The 19,678-nt window shown below is 34.5% G+C and overlaps 1 protein-coding gene across 1 annotated transcript; it reads right to left on the minus strand.

Moving 5' to 3' along the window:
* Positions 1–409: 409 nt before the first annotated feature.
* LOC131955442 (uncharacterized) lies at positions 410–19,671 on the minus strand. The gene is made up of 15 exons (XM_059319565.1): positions 19,588–19,671; positions 17,476–17,638; positions 12,850–16,065; positions 12,200–12,333; positions 11,931–11,977; positions 10,583–10,739; positions 10,241–10,378; positions 8,240–8,376; positions 6,539–6,654; positions 6,342–6,439; positions 5,831–5,896; positions 5,510–5,620; positions 4,760–4,855; positions 4,452–4,544; positions 410–4,272 (listed from the first exon to the last, which is right to left on the minus strand). Exons 2-15 carry the CDS (start codon positions 17,576–17,578, stop codon positions 4,219–4,221), a joined length of 4,566 nt encoding a protein of 1,521 aa, XP_059175548.1. The 5' UTR covers positions 17,579–17,638; positions 19,588–19,671; the 3' UTR covers positions 410–4,218.
* Between the last annotated feature and the right edge of the window lie 7 nt (positions 19,672–19,678).

Genomic DNA, 19,678 nt, shown 5'->3' on the forward strand with positions numbered 1-19,678 from the left:
ACGAGAGAGTAAAATAATAAAGATACCATTTAGGACCTGAGGGGCTGGTGAAGCGGAGTTCACCGGTTTCTGTGACCTAGGCATATGAAAGGACAATGTGGTCAATTAGGCATATCAAAGGACAGTGTGGTCAATTCAAGGCTCAGCCGGCTTCCCTTTCCATAACATGAGAATGTGAGTCAGGTACCCATTGGACTAAGGCAAGTCCTTTGGACTAGAGCCAGGTTGGCCACTAGCTAAAACATTTAATTGGTTACTTAGTTCAGCTAACTTTCAAAAACTGGCTTTTTCTAACACTTCCAAAAGTTTAATGCAAAGCACATTATTCACGGAAGAAATTAATGTAAGTTAAAAAAAAAGCCTAAATAAAGTAAGAAATAAGTTTAACATTTTAATGTTTATATCACGTTTAATAAATATAGTTAATTTTTTTTTAACATTTGCAAGTAGGAAATATGCCAGAAAAAACAACAGAGGAATGAAGAATTACTTGCTTTAAACTTTCTATAAGGCAGATTTGAAAGGTGATAATTTAAGTTGTAAGCTATAATATTTGTTTTGAAAAAAAATAAAAAAATCATTGCTAACTATCTAAATAGTTAATTTATAAAAAATATTTTAAAATTAAAAGATGAAAATTTTTAAAAAATAAAATGAACAAATTATTTAGAAAAACAAATTCCCCTGGAAACTTGAACAACTTTTCAACAAAATAAAATAAAAAGCAAGAGTCACATGATCATCATGAGACATGAAACAAATTAGGTGCAGCACTGTAATTAGAAGCAGGAACAATTTTTATAAATTATATAAACCTCCAAAAATAAAACAATACAAAAATCTGAGAAAGTACATATATATTCAAATGTCTTCTTGAAAATAATTTGTAAAATGTAACAAAGAGAAACTGTTTATAGAACTAGACATGTTTGCAGTAGCATGTAACCGAGGTGTATAGCACTTTTCTGTCTAAACTATCCCATGTAGGAAGCATTTTTGAGCAGAATCATCTTGCTATAAAATGTTATCATAGAAACACAGTATGGCCCAAATAACTGTGATAACAGCCACCTGAGGAAGTAAGCAATAGAAAGGTCTACATAAACCATTTTACATTTCAACATGAAACCTTTCTTCTTTGAGCACAATTTGACATAAAAAGTTTGGATGAATTCTTTATTTTAAAATATCTAAAAACGTAAAACAAGCTCATTTTTTAAAAACAATCAACAAAATGCCCTTTTGTAATGTGCTTTTTATGAACTTATTATATAATCATCTACAATTCTGGGATAGTTTGTAGCAATTAAAGTAATTATTTTCTGTTTGAAATACTTCTACAACAAATGCAATGTTACTATTTTTCAAAGTTGTATGCGAAACATTGAAAACAAAAACTACAAGCATTACAATCAACATCATGCTTTTATTACCACATAAATAAAATAAAATCTTTCTTAGATTTGAAGTAAAATAAACACTGGAATTTAAAAAAAAAACAAGAGGACATTGAACCATGCTATAAAAAGCATTAAAAAGAGAAATGTAAATGAGTAAAATGCAAATTTTTCTTTTACTGCATAATTTAAAATGATGAAAAGACGATAGAAAAATTCATTTCTAAAAATAAAAGCACTTAGAGAACCACCACGCACCAAATGAACAAATAGAATTTTAAACTTTTACTTATTTATAAACCTAGGCAAATGATAGCCATTCCAGAACTCTCAAATTAGTTTTAAAAAAATAATAGAAGATAGTTGAAACTAGAATGTAATGGTTCAATATCACAGTAACCCTATGACTATATATATTAGGAGAGTTTTCATCAAGGCATCGGTCTTCTTATTCATGTGTGATACATTTTACATGTACGCTGGAATACAGTCAAATAAAAATAACACATAACTATTTACATACACACTTCTTGCTTTTTGTGAATGATAAAAAAAACTGCAAACAGTTCACTATCCTATGTGATAATAAAAAAGAAAAATAATATGACTATTTTTAAAATCAGAAAATTTCTTCATAAATAATTCATTATGTGAAATTTTTTTTAATGATAAAGGATTAATTAAAAATTGATTTGGCACAACTGATCAGAGCAGAAACCATTAAAACTTAATTCTCTGTCAAATACTGCATATCAAGAGCACCTAAAAATATAGAAACCACAAATACAAGTCTACTGTTTGCTTTTAAATTAGTTCTCACTTTGTCCAACTTAAACTTCTTTTGGATACCCATAACATTTTGTAGTGATCTCAGTGATAAAACTGAGTAACATAAAATAAATAGGCTATTACATCCCTTTTAGACTGACACTAGAAGAAGGATCCAACCTTGAACACACAACACAATACTATATATATCATTAACACATACTACCACTGGGCATTAGTTTACAACAGGGTCATCTACGCAGAACACTGTCAGGAGGTGGGGTTGAGATGTAAACAATATATTCTGTAAGTTTCAATACTCAACATTCAATTGAAAGCATTATGTTCTTACTTAATATATATACAATTTAAATGATACTATACAATAAATACCTTTACAAAAGGCTTGTTGCTAATAGAATAACACAGGTGTGAAAGATAAATACCCAGTTTTATGTACAAAGTTTTAATAATATAGTGCCAGTGAAGAATGTCTATACATTCAAGATAAAAAAAACAACTTTGTCTAACATATTACTACAAATTGTTTCATGGTCTGTCTCCAGCACTACATATTTCATGTCTGTACTTTGTATATGTTCACATGTAGATTTCATTAAATCTTGGTATAGATTATCAATAAAATGCAATGAAAGAATGATGAAAACTTGTATTTTACATCCTCTTGGATAATAATCAACATTATTATAAAATCATTATGCTGCGAATTTTTTTTATAATAAATGAATAATGCAAAAATGAATCAGTATTTTAATTGCTTTTTAACAAGAGTTCCTGCCTATTAGTGGTGGTTAACTATAAAAACAGTTATATGCCTAATGTGAGAGGTACAGTGAAATATTATGAAGGAACAATTCATTGCATGGTAATAACAAAAAACTTTTTTTGAAATAAACTATTTGTTATATTTACAATTTTAAAAAAATCAACTGATTAAGACAATAACTTTTCCAATTAATTGGTTTTGGCCATTTAAAAAGCAATGGTACAGATATGGTTCCACTACACTGCTTTAGAAAACACAAGCATACATAAAGTGAGAAAAATACAGGATAACAATGACACAAGTTGTTAAAAACATAACATCAATAGATCTGGTGCATGTAAACAGTGAGAGCCACTGTTAGAATTATCAAGCGCTACCACCCCTTCCAAATAACTACTGAGATATTAAAACCAACAGCTGGAGTTTTCACAAGAAACATGGAGCTAACTTTACTAGAGCACGTACAACTATTTATAGGTAAGGCATGGAGTGCTGGAATCAGTTCAGCATTTCTTAGTAACTCAAGCATAAAGCAACAATGGAATACCACTTTGAGAGTAACAAAAAAAAATAGATCATCTGCTGAACTAAATGAGGTGGGGTTCATGGGTCAACACAGAGGAGCCATCTGACCTCCATGTCATTTTTCTTTACTACACCCCCCCCCCCCCCGATATCTGTTCAAGGAAACAAAGAGTAATCCCACAAGGTATTCTTTGCTTTCTCTACATGTTGTAAGTACAGTCATGGCAATATCAAATCAATGATATTAAAAACACTTTTCTCGTTTACTTCAATTTTGGTATTAACATTGACAAAATGGTAACAACTTCAAAATTAAAAAAAAATTTTTAACAGGTTAGCCTACTGATTTAACTAGATGAAAATATTTTAAAAATATGTTAATGTTTAAGAACCCTTTCCAAAGCCTTAATAGTTAGAAACTGGCCATGATTTTTCTTTAAGTTCTCTATGCATCTTTGACTTCAACAGTACTAAGCCAATCTACATGTAGTGTTTCTGATTATTCTTGAAGTTTGTTTCACAGCATTTGCTTTAGCACTTGCTATTGTTTCTTCTTTAATAAATATCATACATTTAAAATGAGAAACCATTTCATTCCAATTTAATAGCTAAATTGGTTAAAAAAAACATTTCATTGAATAAAAAAATTTGGACTAGAATTTTTAGATATAAAATTACTATAAAAAACAACTCTGCATATAGTAAATCACTTGATGTGAAACACTGGAAGCATCACGCCATTCATCGTGGTGCCTCTCCACCATACTTGAGCAAATTTTTCAAATTGTCGAATGACTGCAAAATGAAAGTAAATATTTTAGATCTGAAATTCATTCTGAATTGATTGAAAATAGTTCTATAAATACTGAAATTTCTTCTGAATTGATTGAAAATAGTTTAAAAAATACTGAAATTCATTCTGAATTGATTGAAACTAGTTCTATAAATACTGAAATTCAGAGAAAAAAATCTACCTGTAAGACCCAGGAGCTGTTCTCTAAGCACTTGTCTAAAATAAACTCATTGCTTATATTCTCTAGCTTGTTGCTTTCTTTCATTGTCTTCACCTTCAGGGACAAAAAAGAAAAGGCTTTTAATTTATCATTTTATTTCTATTAACAAACGCAAACTAACAAAGTTTATATGTAAACACAACTTTTCTGACAAAATGATTAAATCTTGACGTATAACATTAATTTAAAAGGCCTGAAGTCCAACAAATACAGACTGTTGGACAGATAAATTTTAAAAAGTCTAAAAAATGTGAATGTTGTATAGTTACCTTGGCATCACAACGCTGATTAAGCCAGTACTTAAAATGATACAGAGAATGATATGTCCTGACATAGTAGGCTGCAACTTTGCCAATCATGAACTCCTGAAGGTAGATATATAGCTGGTGGTGTTAGAATCCAGTACAATATTTTAGTAGTAACATATTCAATTTTAGACAAGTATCTTTAAAAGTGGTTTTTGGTAAACATGTTGAACATGAATATTGTTAATCTACTAAATCTTTAGTGATAATCAATGTTAGCATTGTAAATAAGTGAAGTATTACTAATGTAGGTTTTAAATCTCTGAAAAATAAACTCAGAAACCCTTCTAAAACAGATAGAATAAAACAAATACAAAAACCTACATCATAATGAACATTAAATGCACCGAAAATAAAAAAATAAACAAACTTACTTAAGTAAAAGCACTGGTCACTAAAATATGTAAGACATTTCATGTTTGCAAAATTCTTTTTACTAAAGTAAGCAGGTTTAAAAAAAAAATTACGCTGCATTTTATGCTCTTTATTATAAAGGTTTGAATTTAATTTTTTCTTCTCATAAGTAATTCTTGTATTAAAAAAATTAAAATAGTAGGTCAACATTTTAGCTTTTCATGTTGTAGAATTTAGATGCATTTTTAGATTGAGTATTAAATGTTTGGATTGAGCATGTATGAGTTTGAAGATTTGCCACACACACACATAAGGTCAACCGGAGTTTGTTGACTAAATCAAAGCCTTATAAAAACTCACTGAAGCAGCTTCAGATCTGTGTTGTGGCTGTTCTGTTAATAAGAACCTGTCATAAGGGTTTCCACTGAGAATCACAGACTTTATAGTTGGAGGACTGGAGTTTTCACTGGCCTGGTGTATTTAAAGATACAACATTACAGATGTTATCATCAACAATGTAAGTATTGCAAGTGTAAGTCTAACTTGCTTAAGTTTCTTTTTTTTTTTCGATAAAAAAAAAATACTTAACCACAACCTATACCTTGTCAGAAACAAAACAAACAACAAATTGAATAATCCATTTATTAAACTTTGAGCACACACTAGAGGAGTATCAGTTACCTGACAGGGTTGTTTAAGGTTGGGACGGTCTATTTCTTTCATCAAAGGACATCTGTGGAGGCACTCCTAATGGCAACAGAGGTAATTGATTTTAACTCAGGAATTCGGACAAAATATACAGAATAGTTGTTAACTGGATCAAAATATAAGAACATTTTGTTTTGAATACATCTAGTGGTGTTATAATACTAGTAATGTTACTTTGATCTATAAAATAAAAATAATCTACGTATATAATTCTCTCCATGGAGAGACCATGTGGGACACCACCACATAGGCACACCGTTTCTCCCCCTCCCTCGCTCTCCAGACCACCCCCACCAGTCTGGTGAGCTGTTTACAATCGTAGAGCTGGGTAAATAGCGGCGTATGCTACGTCGCAGGTCAGTCCGTAAAGAATAATATGACAAAACGTGGATATGCATATAAGATTGACTAAATATTACAATTCCTAGAATAACTAATACTTTCTTTAATAATATTTCATGACAAAATAGTAAAATGAACCCACCAAAAAAGTTAACTTCCAGTGTGCTAGTCTTGTTATTTCTTTACATTTAGCTTCAATCATGTCATCAATCAGATTGAGGGCATCAATATAAAATTTTTCTTTGGAAATAAACAACACATCATGAATTAATAAATACACATATAAAACTTGACAAGAATAGATTGACCAGTGACAGAAAGCAAATGTGATCCACCTACCCTGAGTGTTGAGAATGACAGAAAGAAAGTTAGGCTCCAATGCTTGACTCAGGAACACTTGGAGGTAAACATTGAAGGTTTCAATCAGTGGGTCATCTTCATACTCTGTCTCCAGTCTAATGGGTGGGAGAACACAAAATCAATTCCATGGATTGAATATTACTTTTTAATCCAGAAACAACACAAGTGGGATTGAGTACTATTAAAAACTACAATAACCAATGTTGTATCTGGCTGGGTACATCTCAGGGAAGAAAACATGAGTGAGAAAATTAACATTGATGCTAGAGCTAACAGACATCGATCTCTATTATTACTGCGCTAGAAGTATGTGTGTGTGCTGTCAATAACAAACTGTGGCATCTAATTACTGAAGCTACCTTCTATCACATTACATTACTGCTCTAGAAGTGTGTGTGTATGTGCTGTCAATAACAAACTGTGGCATCTAATTACTGAAGCTACCTTCTATCACCTTACATTACTGCTCTAGAAGTGTGTGTGTGTGTGTGTGTGTGTGTGTGCTGTCAATAACAAACTGTAGCATCTAATTACTGAAGCTACCTTCTATCACATTACATTACTGCTCTAGAAGTGTGTGTGTGCTGTCAATAACAAACTGTGGCATCTAATTACTGAAGCTACCTTCTATCACATTACATTACTGCTCTAGAAGTGTGTGTGTGTGTGTGCTGTCAATAACAAACTGTAGCATCTAATTACTGAAGCTACCTTCTATCACATTACATTACTGCTCTAGAAGTGTGTGTGTGTGTGTGTGCTGTCAATAACAAACTGTGGCATCTAATTACTGAAGCTACCTTCTAACACATTACATTACTGCTCTAGAAGTGTGTGTGTGTGTGTGTGCTGTCAATAACAAACTGTGGCATCTAATTACTGAAGCTACCTTCTAACACATTACATTACTGCTTTAGATGTGTGTGTGTGTGTGCTGTCGATAACAAACTGTGGCATCTAATTACTGAAGCTACCTTCTAACACATTACATTACTGCTTTAGATGTGTGTGTGTGTGTGTGTGCTGTCGATAACAAACTGTGGCATCTAATTACTGAAGCTACCTTCTATCACCTTACATTACTGCTCTAGAAGTGTGTGTGTGTGTGTGTGTGTGTGCTGTCAATAACAAACTGTAGCATCTAATTACTGAAGCTACCTTCTATCACATTACATTACTGCTCTAGAAGTGTGTGTGTGTGCTGTCAATAACAAACTGTGGCATCTAATTACTGAAGCTACCTTCTAACACATTACATTACTGCTCTAGAAGTGTGTGTGTGTGTGTGCTGTCAATAACAAACTGTAGCATCTAATTACTGAAGCTACCTTCTATCACATTACATTACTGCTCTAGAAGTGTGTGTGTGTGTGTGCTGTCAATAACAAACTGTGGCATCTAATTACTGAAGCTACCTTCTAACACATTACATTACTGCTCTAGAAGTGTGTGTGTGTGTGTGCTGTCAATAACAAACTGTGGCATCTAATTACTGAAGCTACCTTCTAACACATTACATTACTGCTTTAGATGTGTGTGTGTGTGTGTGCTGTCGATAACAAACTGTGGCATCTAATTACTGAAGCTACCTTCTAACACATTACATTACTGCTTTAGATGTGTGTGTGTGTGTGTGTGTGCTGTCGATAACAAACTGTGGCATCTAATTATTGAAGCTACCTTCTATCACTCTGAGGTTTGGGTCTGCACTCATCCAGCACCTTGACAGTTAAAAGTTCAGAATTTTTCACCCCTTCAACCTCATGAACTTTTATAGGTTCAAATTGGCTCTCCATAGACTTCATCCATGTGGTGTACTGTAAGTATGAATAGAATTATTAGTTCAGATAAAAAGTTAGTTAACAATCTTGTGACAAAGTGTTACACATGAAGGCAAGAAAAATTAAGCCCATTGTTACAACTTTAGCCTAACAGAAGCTAATCCAATATATTTGTCAATGCAGAGTCTCTCAGTAAATAAACCCGGGAGTGATCTCCCCTCAACTTTCTCGAATATTCTAATATAACATTATGGTGGATGGCAACTCGGGACATAGACAATATTTTTAAGCCATTTTTAATTACTTAAACTTTTTATAATAGAATAGAATCTCATAAAAAAAAGAATTGCACACCAAGTGAACGCCAAATAAAATGTGCATAATAATGCGGGATATTATTAGTACTTTATAAATTCACATGCGGTTTTTTTTTTTTTTTGAGAAATCAAAAATAGCGTAAGTTACTTCTTCCGGTCGACGGAAATCACTCAAAATTTGATAGAAGGCAGAGAATTAGAACTTTTACTTACATTTGAAATTTCATTTATCTATCTGAAATAGTACTCAAGTTATAGGCTTTGGAAAAATTCAAAGTAGAAAAAGTTCCACTTCCAGTTATCGGAAATCGCTCAAAAGTTGATATGGATCTACGATTTTGATATAATACTTATTTATGAAATTTCATCAACCTAGCTGTAACGGTACTCAAGTTATCGTGTTTACACACACACACACATACGGACAAGATTGCAATACTATATTTTTTTTACTCAGGGAGCCCTAAAACGTCGAGATTTGCAAAAATATGGTTTTTTTTTGCACGATTACAAGACATTCTCTATACTTCGTATATATGAGAAAGTAAAAATACTGTGATGCTGAAGTAATATATCAGCATTTAAAAGTTAAGCCTTGGCCAACTCGTCTCCAAATCTCATTTTATCAACCCCAAGCAAAGTCAAAGACAGACTATACTCAATGCCAATTTTAAATGCAAACCTAACAACTAACCACACTCTTAATTAAAACCTTTAGATAACACTAAACCTAACTGAAAACCAAAACATAATACATACATTTTAAACATCTTTAAATAATTTATTAATCATAATTGTAACTCTTATATAAGCACAGTTCTAATGAGGGATCCAAAATTGGAATTATCCCAAACACATAATAACAACACAAACTGAATCTTACACTAAGTTTTGTACTTTCATTACATTATTGTACACACATTTTTTTTTTTTTGAGCAAATATTAAATTTGTAATACTTATTCAGTAATATTCAATATTTCCAGCTGAAAGCTTACAACCAATGAGACATTAATCAGTGTTACTGTAACAATAACACCCAATGCATCATGTGTGGATGAGCTAGAGATGTAACAGGTGTTTTATCATGAGCATGAGTGTCTGTTGTCTGTGTCACAGGGGGGGCTTGCCTACCTAACACACACTGAGTTTAATTTATTTTAGCATGCTGGATGTGTTATTAGTTTCTTATAGTAGATACTAATAAACTATACACCTGCTATATAGCAAACAGTAGTGTTAACCAAATTCTAAACCAAAGTGCTTCAAATGTTTGAAAATCTCTTAAGACTTTAATTCTTTTCATTTCATGCAATCTTTTCTAAACAATACAGCTTTTCCTCAATATATGGTATGAAGCCTAGGTCAAGCTTAAAGGTTCATAATTTGTTTTGGTTTAATTGAATAGGTTTTGTTAGGAAAATAAATTTCTGTGCAGTCTAACTTAGCTCTAACTAGTTATTGGGCAAATGAGAGTTGCTACAACCCCCCCTTCCCCCCCCCCCCCCCCACAGTGGAAAAGAGAGGGGGGACGGGACAATAATAAGAACAATTGCTGTAAACATCAAATACAAAAACACGTACTGTTTCAACAGCCACATGTTGCACTGTGTCCCCAAAGCTCCTGTACTCAAACTTGCGTATCCTATCAGGTTCTATTCGCCAGATTGGGTAGCTATCAAAGCTGAGCTTGTCTTTTTTTTCAATCACAAACATGCCAACCTACAGTTTCAAAGCACAAAATACATTTACAAAACGACTATGTATAACTTATGTAATGTTTTAAATAGAATCAGTTCATTTTCTTAACAACCCACATTTATCCATTAGACAACATAAGCATTACTGTATATTAACAGTTTAAGAATGGCCCACCATAAACTAACCAATGTTGTATTACATTTACATTAAAAATATAAACCTAACCTTAAACTCAGAGTTCCCAAGTGAAGATTCTCCCTGGGGCTTGCAGGGGTTAACAACAGTTGGAGTGCCAGCAACTGAGTTGTGACTAGGAGCAGAGGAGTGATGCACTCTATGTGCAGATTTGTTAGATCTTGTGCTTGAAGTTCGAACACGCCGTCTAAATAACAAGTTTTTAATAGTATAAAATATATTTTAAGTCAGGAAAAACTGCCTAAATAACAAGTGTTAAAAAGTATAACACATCTTTCAAGTCAGAAAAAAAACTACCTAAATAACATGTATAAAACAATTGTCAGGAAAAACATTAAACAATCTAGCAAGCCTGTGTATGATTAACAAAAAACATCCTGTTTACATCTTCTAACAACCACTGCAGTCATGTTATTCAAAAACAAAAGGTAAGAAAAAAAAAGTTTGTTTCCCAATTTAAATAAACCGGGAGTGATCTCCCCTAAACTTTCTCGAATATTCTTATATAATATAACAGGGGATGGGAACTCGGGCTATAGACATGATTTTTAATCCATTTTAAATATTTAAAGTTTTAAAAATAGAATAAAATCTCGTAGACAAATTAATTGCACACCAAGTGAACGCCCAATAAAAAAGCGCATAATAGTGCGCAATATTATTAGTACTTTTAAAATTTACATTAGTTTTTTGAGAAATCGGAAGTAGCGTAAATTACTACTTCCAGTCAACGGAAATTACTCAAAATTTAACAGAAGGTAGAGAATTAGATCTTTTACTTACATGTGAAATTTCATTTATCTATCTGAAATAGTACTCAAGTTATAGGCTTTTGAAAAATTCAAAGTAGGAAAAGTACCACTTCCGGTTATCGGAAATCGCTCAAAAGTTGATACGGATCTACGATTTTGATATAATACTTATATGTGAAATTTCATCAACCTAGCTGTAACGGTACTCAAGTTATCGTGTTTACACACGGACACACACACAGACACACACACACACAGACATACGGACAAGATTGCAAAATTATGTTTTTCCGTATCAGTGAGGTGTAAAACGTCGAGATCTGTAAAAATCTCGATTTTTTTTTTTGCACGATTACAATACTTTCTCTATACTTCGTATATACGAGAAAGTAAAAACCAAGGTATCAAGTTGACAGCATACACTGCAAGTAAAGCATACCATCAAGCCACCAAGGGACAGCCCTTCTCATACCAATACCATTTAGCTACAAACTGTTTAGTGTGTTAAACAAAACTTATAAATGATTACTTCATACTTCACGGTCAAAGGAATGAAAATTTATGGAATTAATAAGAATATTTATATGATGAATATGATTAATGTAGTTAAAAATAAATCAACATACTTAGCCTTTTTTCTTTTTTCATCAAATTCATGCCCTTGTTTAAGATCCTTGCAAAAAATTAAACAAATATTAGAAGTTGGTTTTTAACTGTTTTGGTTCAACATTTTCTCATATTCTTGCCTATTTCTAAATTAACTGTTTCCTATTTCTAATTATCATGATTTTTATTCTTACTGAAAGTAATAAACAGTATTAGCCTCTGCATAGTAATATATTTTAAAGTTTTGATGAACTACTGATTAATGGTAAAAATAGTAACAGCGTCTTACAACATCAAATGGCATCCATACAGGGTCTTTATCAGAATCATAATTTTTATCTGAATCATCACTTTTAGTGGCTTTTTTCCCTTTAAAAGGCAACAAGTCATCATCTGAACTACTCTCTGATCCAGAATGTTTACCTGAAACACAAGTTATTGCTTGCCATAAAGGTGAGCCTGAGCTAGCTAACTAAAATGGATTGAATAGTTCTGTCAATTAAATCTTTTAATTTTACCAAAAATCAAATTGTAAATTTAAAATGTAAAAAAAAAAAAAAAAAAAACAACTAAATATGAAATTAGTTTTTACATCTTCATTATAATTTATATTCTTAGAGTGTACATCCAAATGATTATACACTTTTAAAAGAGCTATAATATATAATTTAGCTTTCTGAGTACTGAGCAATGGAATTACAGAGTTAAAGAAAAAAATAATAGACCATTTATTATATTTATAGATTTTTCTTCAAGATCCTGAAAATTAAGATTTGAAATTGTTTAGTTGACCCTATAATTCTAAGTAGAGATTTCATTATTGATTTTTCTAAATAGTATAATCATCAATATCAAAACAAATATTCAGGATCTGGCTGTTTACTAAATAAAAGAAACAGTTACAGTAAGTTAAGTTGTTTACATCAAGGTAAAACTTACTGTGTTTTGTAGTCTTTTCTATGCATTTTTCTTTGGCTTTTCTGCCAATGGATGTTCTGACTGGAGGTGGGGTAGATTCTCTAACAACTTCTGGTCTTGAGGGCATGTCATCATCTGATCCATCGGCAGGCCATAAATCCTCACCTTCTGAACCCACTCTGTGCTTGCCTTTTTTCCTTTTACGTTTTGATGCACTCTCCTTATTTTTGCGCATGCTATCTTTAAGTAATGAAGATTCAGCGAAAGGCCCGAACCTATTTTTTTTCTTATTCTTTGGCAAAGTGATTTTGACTGCAAGTTCACTAGTTCTCTGAACGGAATAACCTTCTCTGTCGCTCTCACTTTTGTGAGAGGAGTCATTGTCACTGAACATGGAAGAGTCTTTGAATTTGCTGGTGCTGTCTTCAGCATCAGATAAGTTTAAGCTTTCTCTCGGGGGCTGGACAGGCTTTGGACGTCGTGGTTCTGGGATGTATTTAGGAAGCTGGGGTTTTTTGGTAACAGCAGAGGAAGAAACACTGGACAGGGTCTCCTGCTTATGACCTTGTAAGTAGCTTAAGAAAGAGTTCTGGAAGGAGTCTTTAGGCTGGGGCTTAGGTTCATGGATCTCCTTTTTAACCATGACAGGTTGGGCTAGACCAGGTTGAGTGAAGTGACTTAACTCATCATCTTCAACAACACGTGGCACAAATGTCAGGCTCATTTTATCAGACTCAGGTGTTGAGTGTGAGCCTTGGTGAATGCTCATGGTATCGTCTGTGTCTAATTCTCTTTGGTTATCAAAAAAGGCATTAAAGGTAACATCCTCCATTCCAAGATGGCCTCCTATGGAGCCTATAGGCCTTATTTCATGAACAGCCTCACCATGGTAAGTAGGCCTGAAGCCATCATTACTGGCTGAGTCGTGATGCTGATGAAGCCTTGCGCTGTCTGCAGGTGAGACCAAAGTTGTGAAGACAACTTCTCCATTCTCAGCACTCTGACCATAACTGCCTGAATGGACAGTGAGTGGAGCATGGACACTAACCAACTGTTCCAGGAAAGGCTGCCCTGAGAAATCCAACTGGAACTGAGCAGAGTCCTGGGCATCTATCAACCCAGCAGAGTGAGCCTGCTCGTATGCATGCATTGCTGAAGGCTCAACACTCACAGGTCTAGAGTCCATGGGGGAATGAGACATAGGTATGGACTGAGAGCTAATGATTCCAGAGGTCAGAATGTGTCCGGAACTATTCATTTTATTGCTATAACCACTACTGTCGGCACTCTGTGGAGACAGCTGTTCTAGAGGGGACATTTGACTAGCCATCTTTTGTTGTGAGGAGAGCTCTGAATAACCCTGCATCCTTCCAATACCCGTGCGATTGTCCTGCATGGGCGACACTCTGTGCTGCCCACTGCTAGCCATCATAGTGTGGCTAGCGTAAGTCTGCAAATGCTGTTGGTTATCTGGAATGTTGGATCTGTATACCTGATTTGATAAGTTATTGCTTTTTGAACTGACGTCAACAGATTTTCTCTGAGCTTGCTTGTAAGAATTCGAAGTCTTTTCACTGACAAGACGATTGGGCAGAATAAATTCATTTTGATTTCTTATTAGATTCTGGTTCTGCCCTACAGTTAACTTGGGACTTGCTTCAAGAGGGTAGCCATGGCTCTGGTGATCCTGGATGGAATAGTTTTGAGGCATGGAAGGGGTTTGAGCTCTCTGGATATCCCTCGAGAGAAACTGATTGTTATTAGAGTTCCGGTACCCCTGCATCTGATTAGTCTGGCTGACATGAGATGCCATGGGGAGGGTGGAAACATGAGGAGAGCTAGGGGGGAGGTTGAGAATGTTGTGGGACATAGACACGGGGGATTTTTTTATCTCACTGCCTGGGCTTTGGGGCTGATTTGGCTCTTTCTTTTTCCTGCTCCTGGGGCGCTTCGGTTTGGTTGTAGAGTCTGCCAGAGCCTGGATGGGGATAGGGGCAGGGGGCTGCTGCATGGAGGATGTGGTCAGAGAGTTGTGCTGTGAGACCTGGATGAGGCTGTCAGGGGAGCTGATGGAGATCTGGCTCTGGGGCATGCTCATGCAGTTACCCATCCACAGCTGCTGGAACTGGCTGCCACGCTGATTCCCTGGCATTGATAACATCTGCAGGTTGGGCATGTCTTTAGGAATTTTTAAAGCACTGCTTAGATCTTGGCGCTGTCCCAGGTGGGATGATAAAATCTCATGCTGTTGTTGAGCTCGAGTGTCAATTTTCAAACGGAAATCATTTTCCTGGAATTTATCAGCCAGGGTGTGGGCGTGCTCAGAGGTCAGATTGGCCAAGTCAGGAAACTGTACAATAGAAAATGAAGAATGCTCTTGATTTGCCTGGGAACTTTCATTCATAGAAGAGGCAGGGCTCACAGCTTCGTAATTGATGTCCCCTGACAATTGTGTGGGGGAAAAGTCTTGAGAGTCATTGACTGAAAGATTTGCATATGAACCATAGGGTTGGTTTTGAGAGTTGGAGGATAAGTCTTCAATATCATTATGAGATGCATAGGACTGTTGGTTGTGCAAGGAAGCATGTCTGTGTAAGACCTGCTGTTGACTGTTGACTAAAGTTTGTTTACTGAGACCACTGGAGCTGTAAACAGAGATCTGAGTCAGGCCTGATGGGATCAAGGACTCTGTGCTCCTGCCATATAAGAGCTCAGTGGAGTGGAGATTTCTTTGTATGTGCCTGGTGTTAGAGCTGTGAGCAGGTGGCGGATCGTGCATCTGAATTTGATTGGACTTGGGGGAGATAATACTTCCAGTTCCAGAAACTGGTGATGACAAGGTGGTAACGGTTGGGCCAGAGACCTCAGACAAAATGGAGCCAAACTGGTTGTACAAGGATGAGGATGGGCCCCACATCCTGGCTGCAGCTGCTGCCTCCAAGAGTTGATTCCTGGCCGCTGATTCCCTTGCCAGACTGTCTGCTCTCAGAGCTTTGGAACTGTCGTAGCCCCTGTAAGTTGGTGACTGCTGCTCGGCTTGGACACGGAGTTGAGGCTCAAACACTAGTTGACCTTGACCTAGTGACATACCTTTATGGCTCTGCTGGCTGGAAATCCCAGAATTAATGGATGACATAGTTTCTAGAACTGGAACTCCCAAGCCATAATTAACACTTGCCATAGACCTGCCACTAAGAGAGCCATGAGAGGCTTGTAGGCTGTGAGTCAAACCAAGTCCTAGAAGTAAAACATATTACCATATTTGTTTATTCATGTAGATAGAGGCAATTTTATTGCTGTTTAAAATATAACACACTTAATGTCACGACAGTTACTAACTATACTGTTGGCACTTTTTGGGAAGTGTGGGGGCAGACAGTAGACCATTCGTCTGCTAGCCTGAAGGTCTCGAGTTCAAATCTGGGTCCAGACGCAGGACTGCAGGTTGTCATTGAGTCCACCTAGCTCTGATAGGTACATGGCTCACGTTGAGGGAAAGAAAGGTGGCTTACCACACCATCCCTTCAAATGCTGAGGTGAAGAAACATAAGAACTTACTTCATCTGCCCTATGGATTGCTAAGCTTTACAAGATGTTAATCCCAAAGCTTCTTTAGCGATTGTTTTTAAAATTGTGCTGTTAACCCTTAATGGCTAAACTGAAGAGGAAAATGTAGTCTAAACTGTAATTAGAAAAATCCTAATATATAAAAGCCCATGTGCGCACTTCTCTCGCTCTCTGTCCGCAAAATATTTTCACCAGATAGCGCGTCAGAATCTTCAGCGATATATGGAGAACTTGCTACGGACTTTTGTTGAAAATAATATGGTAGATGTTTTAAATGTATAACCACAATTTTATTTAAAGAAGAAAAATAAAAAATAAAGGCGTATTCGAATGTAGAAAATCAGTTTTAATTATGCAACAGGAAAAGCGTTTATAGTTGTGAAAAAGAATGCATAAAACAGTGACGTCACTAATGTTTATACATTAACTAATGACATCATCTGTCGTGTTTAGAATAAAAAGAAATGAACTATATCATTCAAATATTATTTAGATCTACGTATGCTATAAAATTTATACAATACAATTTTGATCGGGCTAAACTGAAAAAAAAATTTCTATTAGGATTCTAGATCTAGATATTCTAGATGATCTAGATTCACGGAAAAACTAGACTTACACAGATGTAGACCCTACCTAGATCTAGAATCTATTCAAATAATACATTTCTATATTAAAGTATTTCAGGCCTTAATTACTTTATTGAAATCTTTGTTTATCTATGCAATTTGCTAATCTCTATAATATATAAAGCAAAGTTGTCGGGTGCCCGATAGGGTACTTCCTGGCGCCGCAAATTTGGCAGGATCTTGCCTTGGGGCGACAGAACACGGGGGCCGGTTGGCCAAAAAGTCTACGATGAGGGGGGCAAAACTGACCTCGACTGACCGGCGCCTTATATGAGCTATAAATTGAAAAAAAATGTCCATGTAGGAACCTCTTCATAACTCCTGAGGTTGTAGACCGACCCTCGGGCGAATTAATTAAGCATTCAAATTCTCAATGTTTTCGAAAGCCTAAGTGAAGCTGGGCAGCATGCCTAGTAAATTAAAATGGGCAAAGTTGTGCTATGATTCTTACCAGAAGTAAGGTCAAGTCTGTTGAGAGAAGTGTGTGTTGCTGGAAGGCCACCAGAAGTTGAATGCCCATACTGTAAGTTGTAGTTCCAGTGATTTGGCTCCATTTTAAAGGCTTTGATGCAGTTACTAACACACTTTAGTCTAGCATATTAACCATTCTGTAACTAAAAACAAAATGCTATTCAATTATAATTATAAATTTTCAAAACTCAACAATGAATACATTCACAAATTATGATTTAAAAAGCCTAATAAAATAAATGATATCTATAAAAGGTTTGTGTATTTTTAATACGGTTTTAGGCAGAATACTCATTTTTCAATACATTCATTACAAAATAGGCTAATTATTATAATCGCTGAAGATAGTTAATGTATTACAGATTAACAGCACTCCTAATAATATGAAAACAGGTAAATGTATTAATATGTCTTTTTTGTGGTTATAAATAATATAGACTTGTACATTTCATGTGTATAATAATTTATAATAATAAATAAATCCCAAATTAAATTAATAGCCACTGAAGCTTTGAAGTCAGATATCTATGGCAAAATCTCCTGTCCTAAAGTATTTACACTACTATAAATTTTAACGTTCAACATTGCTTATAATCTTATTTTATATCTTAGTTGTTTCAATTTCTGTGACAAAACTTCAAAAAAGTAAAATGCAAAATAGTGCAAATGGAAATGTCTAGATCTAGATTTTTCCTAGATTTAGATCCCAGACTCTATGTAGGCCTATGCTACCTATGGCTATAATGATAATAAGTTAATCTATTGTTTTAGGTACGTAAAATCGGCCGAGGCTAGAAATGTCAAAAAAGGTGACTCATTAAATTTTAGTAATTATATCACATTTTTAGGAGGATTTATGTTTAAAAAGTTACAAAAATGTTTCAAAATTTCATTAATGTACCTGTTTTTAGACAATTGTATTAAAACTTTTCAGCAATAAATAAAGACTAGCAATGTTTTCATCAGATGCAACCAAGCTCATTTACTTTAGCACCCATCTTGTTTAAGTTTTTTTTTGGTAAAATTATAGTTAGAGTTTCAGGGGAAAGCACTCTAACTTACAGGTGGCAGCTGTTTATATTGCAAATCTTGCCTCGCAAACACTGCTGTTTAAAGTTAATTTCTGACCTATATTGATAAATTTAGCAACTGATTTTGGTTTAATAATTAATATTCAGTTATCTCTAATATTTGACACAAATATATCACAATATACTTCTAATAAAGCCTTACCAATGAAGCAACTTTTTCGCGCCTTACTAGCTTTGGCCGATTTTACGCACCTAAAACAATTACCAATAAAAATATAGGCTAGCCTATAAAATAATAAATGTCTATTCATTCCCACAGTCAACTGGGAATAGCGGCATTAGGCACTCATTCCATTAGGCCTATTTTCTTATGATTAGGCCTATAATAATTAACATTATTAGGGCCTAATAAATAAGTGATTGCTTGTGATTTGAATGTCATTTATTTTCCTTTATTCTCACAAAAAGCTGAAAAGGTGACGTAAACAAAAACATTATTTTTTTAACAATTTCTTCAAAAAATCAATCGCTTGGGTTGTAGATCTAGTAAGATTCAGATTGTAATTCAAGTAGACTAAGTAATTGTATTCTAACTAAATCTATTTCAGTAGCCCCCCCCCCCCCTATTTCTAGATCTAGATTATTATTTAGTTTGTGACCTGTCCCTGTTGGTAAGCATAGTTACTGTGCCATACTATGGCATAGTAATAGTTTTGGGAGGGGAAAAAGTCATGTGCCCTAATATAGATTTAGCAGGCTATGCTAAGATCTAATTTACTAATTTATACACTCAAGCAAGTTCAAGTAAGTCAGTACCCGCACTTGACTTTTAGATCTAGATCTAGAAATCTACTAGATCTACTTTTTTTTTAATGAGCAGTGAACAGTACTGAACAGCTACGAACAGGTGAGGTGTGAAATAAAAAGAAAATAAAAATACGAGAAATAATATAAAATGTTAATTGTATTCATAGGGATGGGCAATTTAGTAGTAGAATCAGTACTTTAAATATCTGTAGGCAAAATCTGAGTTGGGAGACAAAAGTACGAATTACACTCACAGCTAGACTCTATGTGGTTAGGCCTAACACAAATGTTCATCGTAAACATTGAATTGGTGGACCGCCATCTTGTTGATTCAATACTAACCCA

The sequence above is a fragment of the Physella acuta genome, unplaced genomic scaffold (assembly GCF_028476545.2).
Source record: "Physella acuta isolate Inbredline_101_S28 unplaced genomic scaffold, ASM2847654v3 ptg001066l, whole genome shotgun sequence".
NCBI classification, from domain to species: domain Eukaryota; kingdom Metazoa; phylum Mollusca; class Gastropoda; family Physidae; genus Physella; species Physella acuta.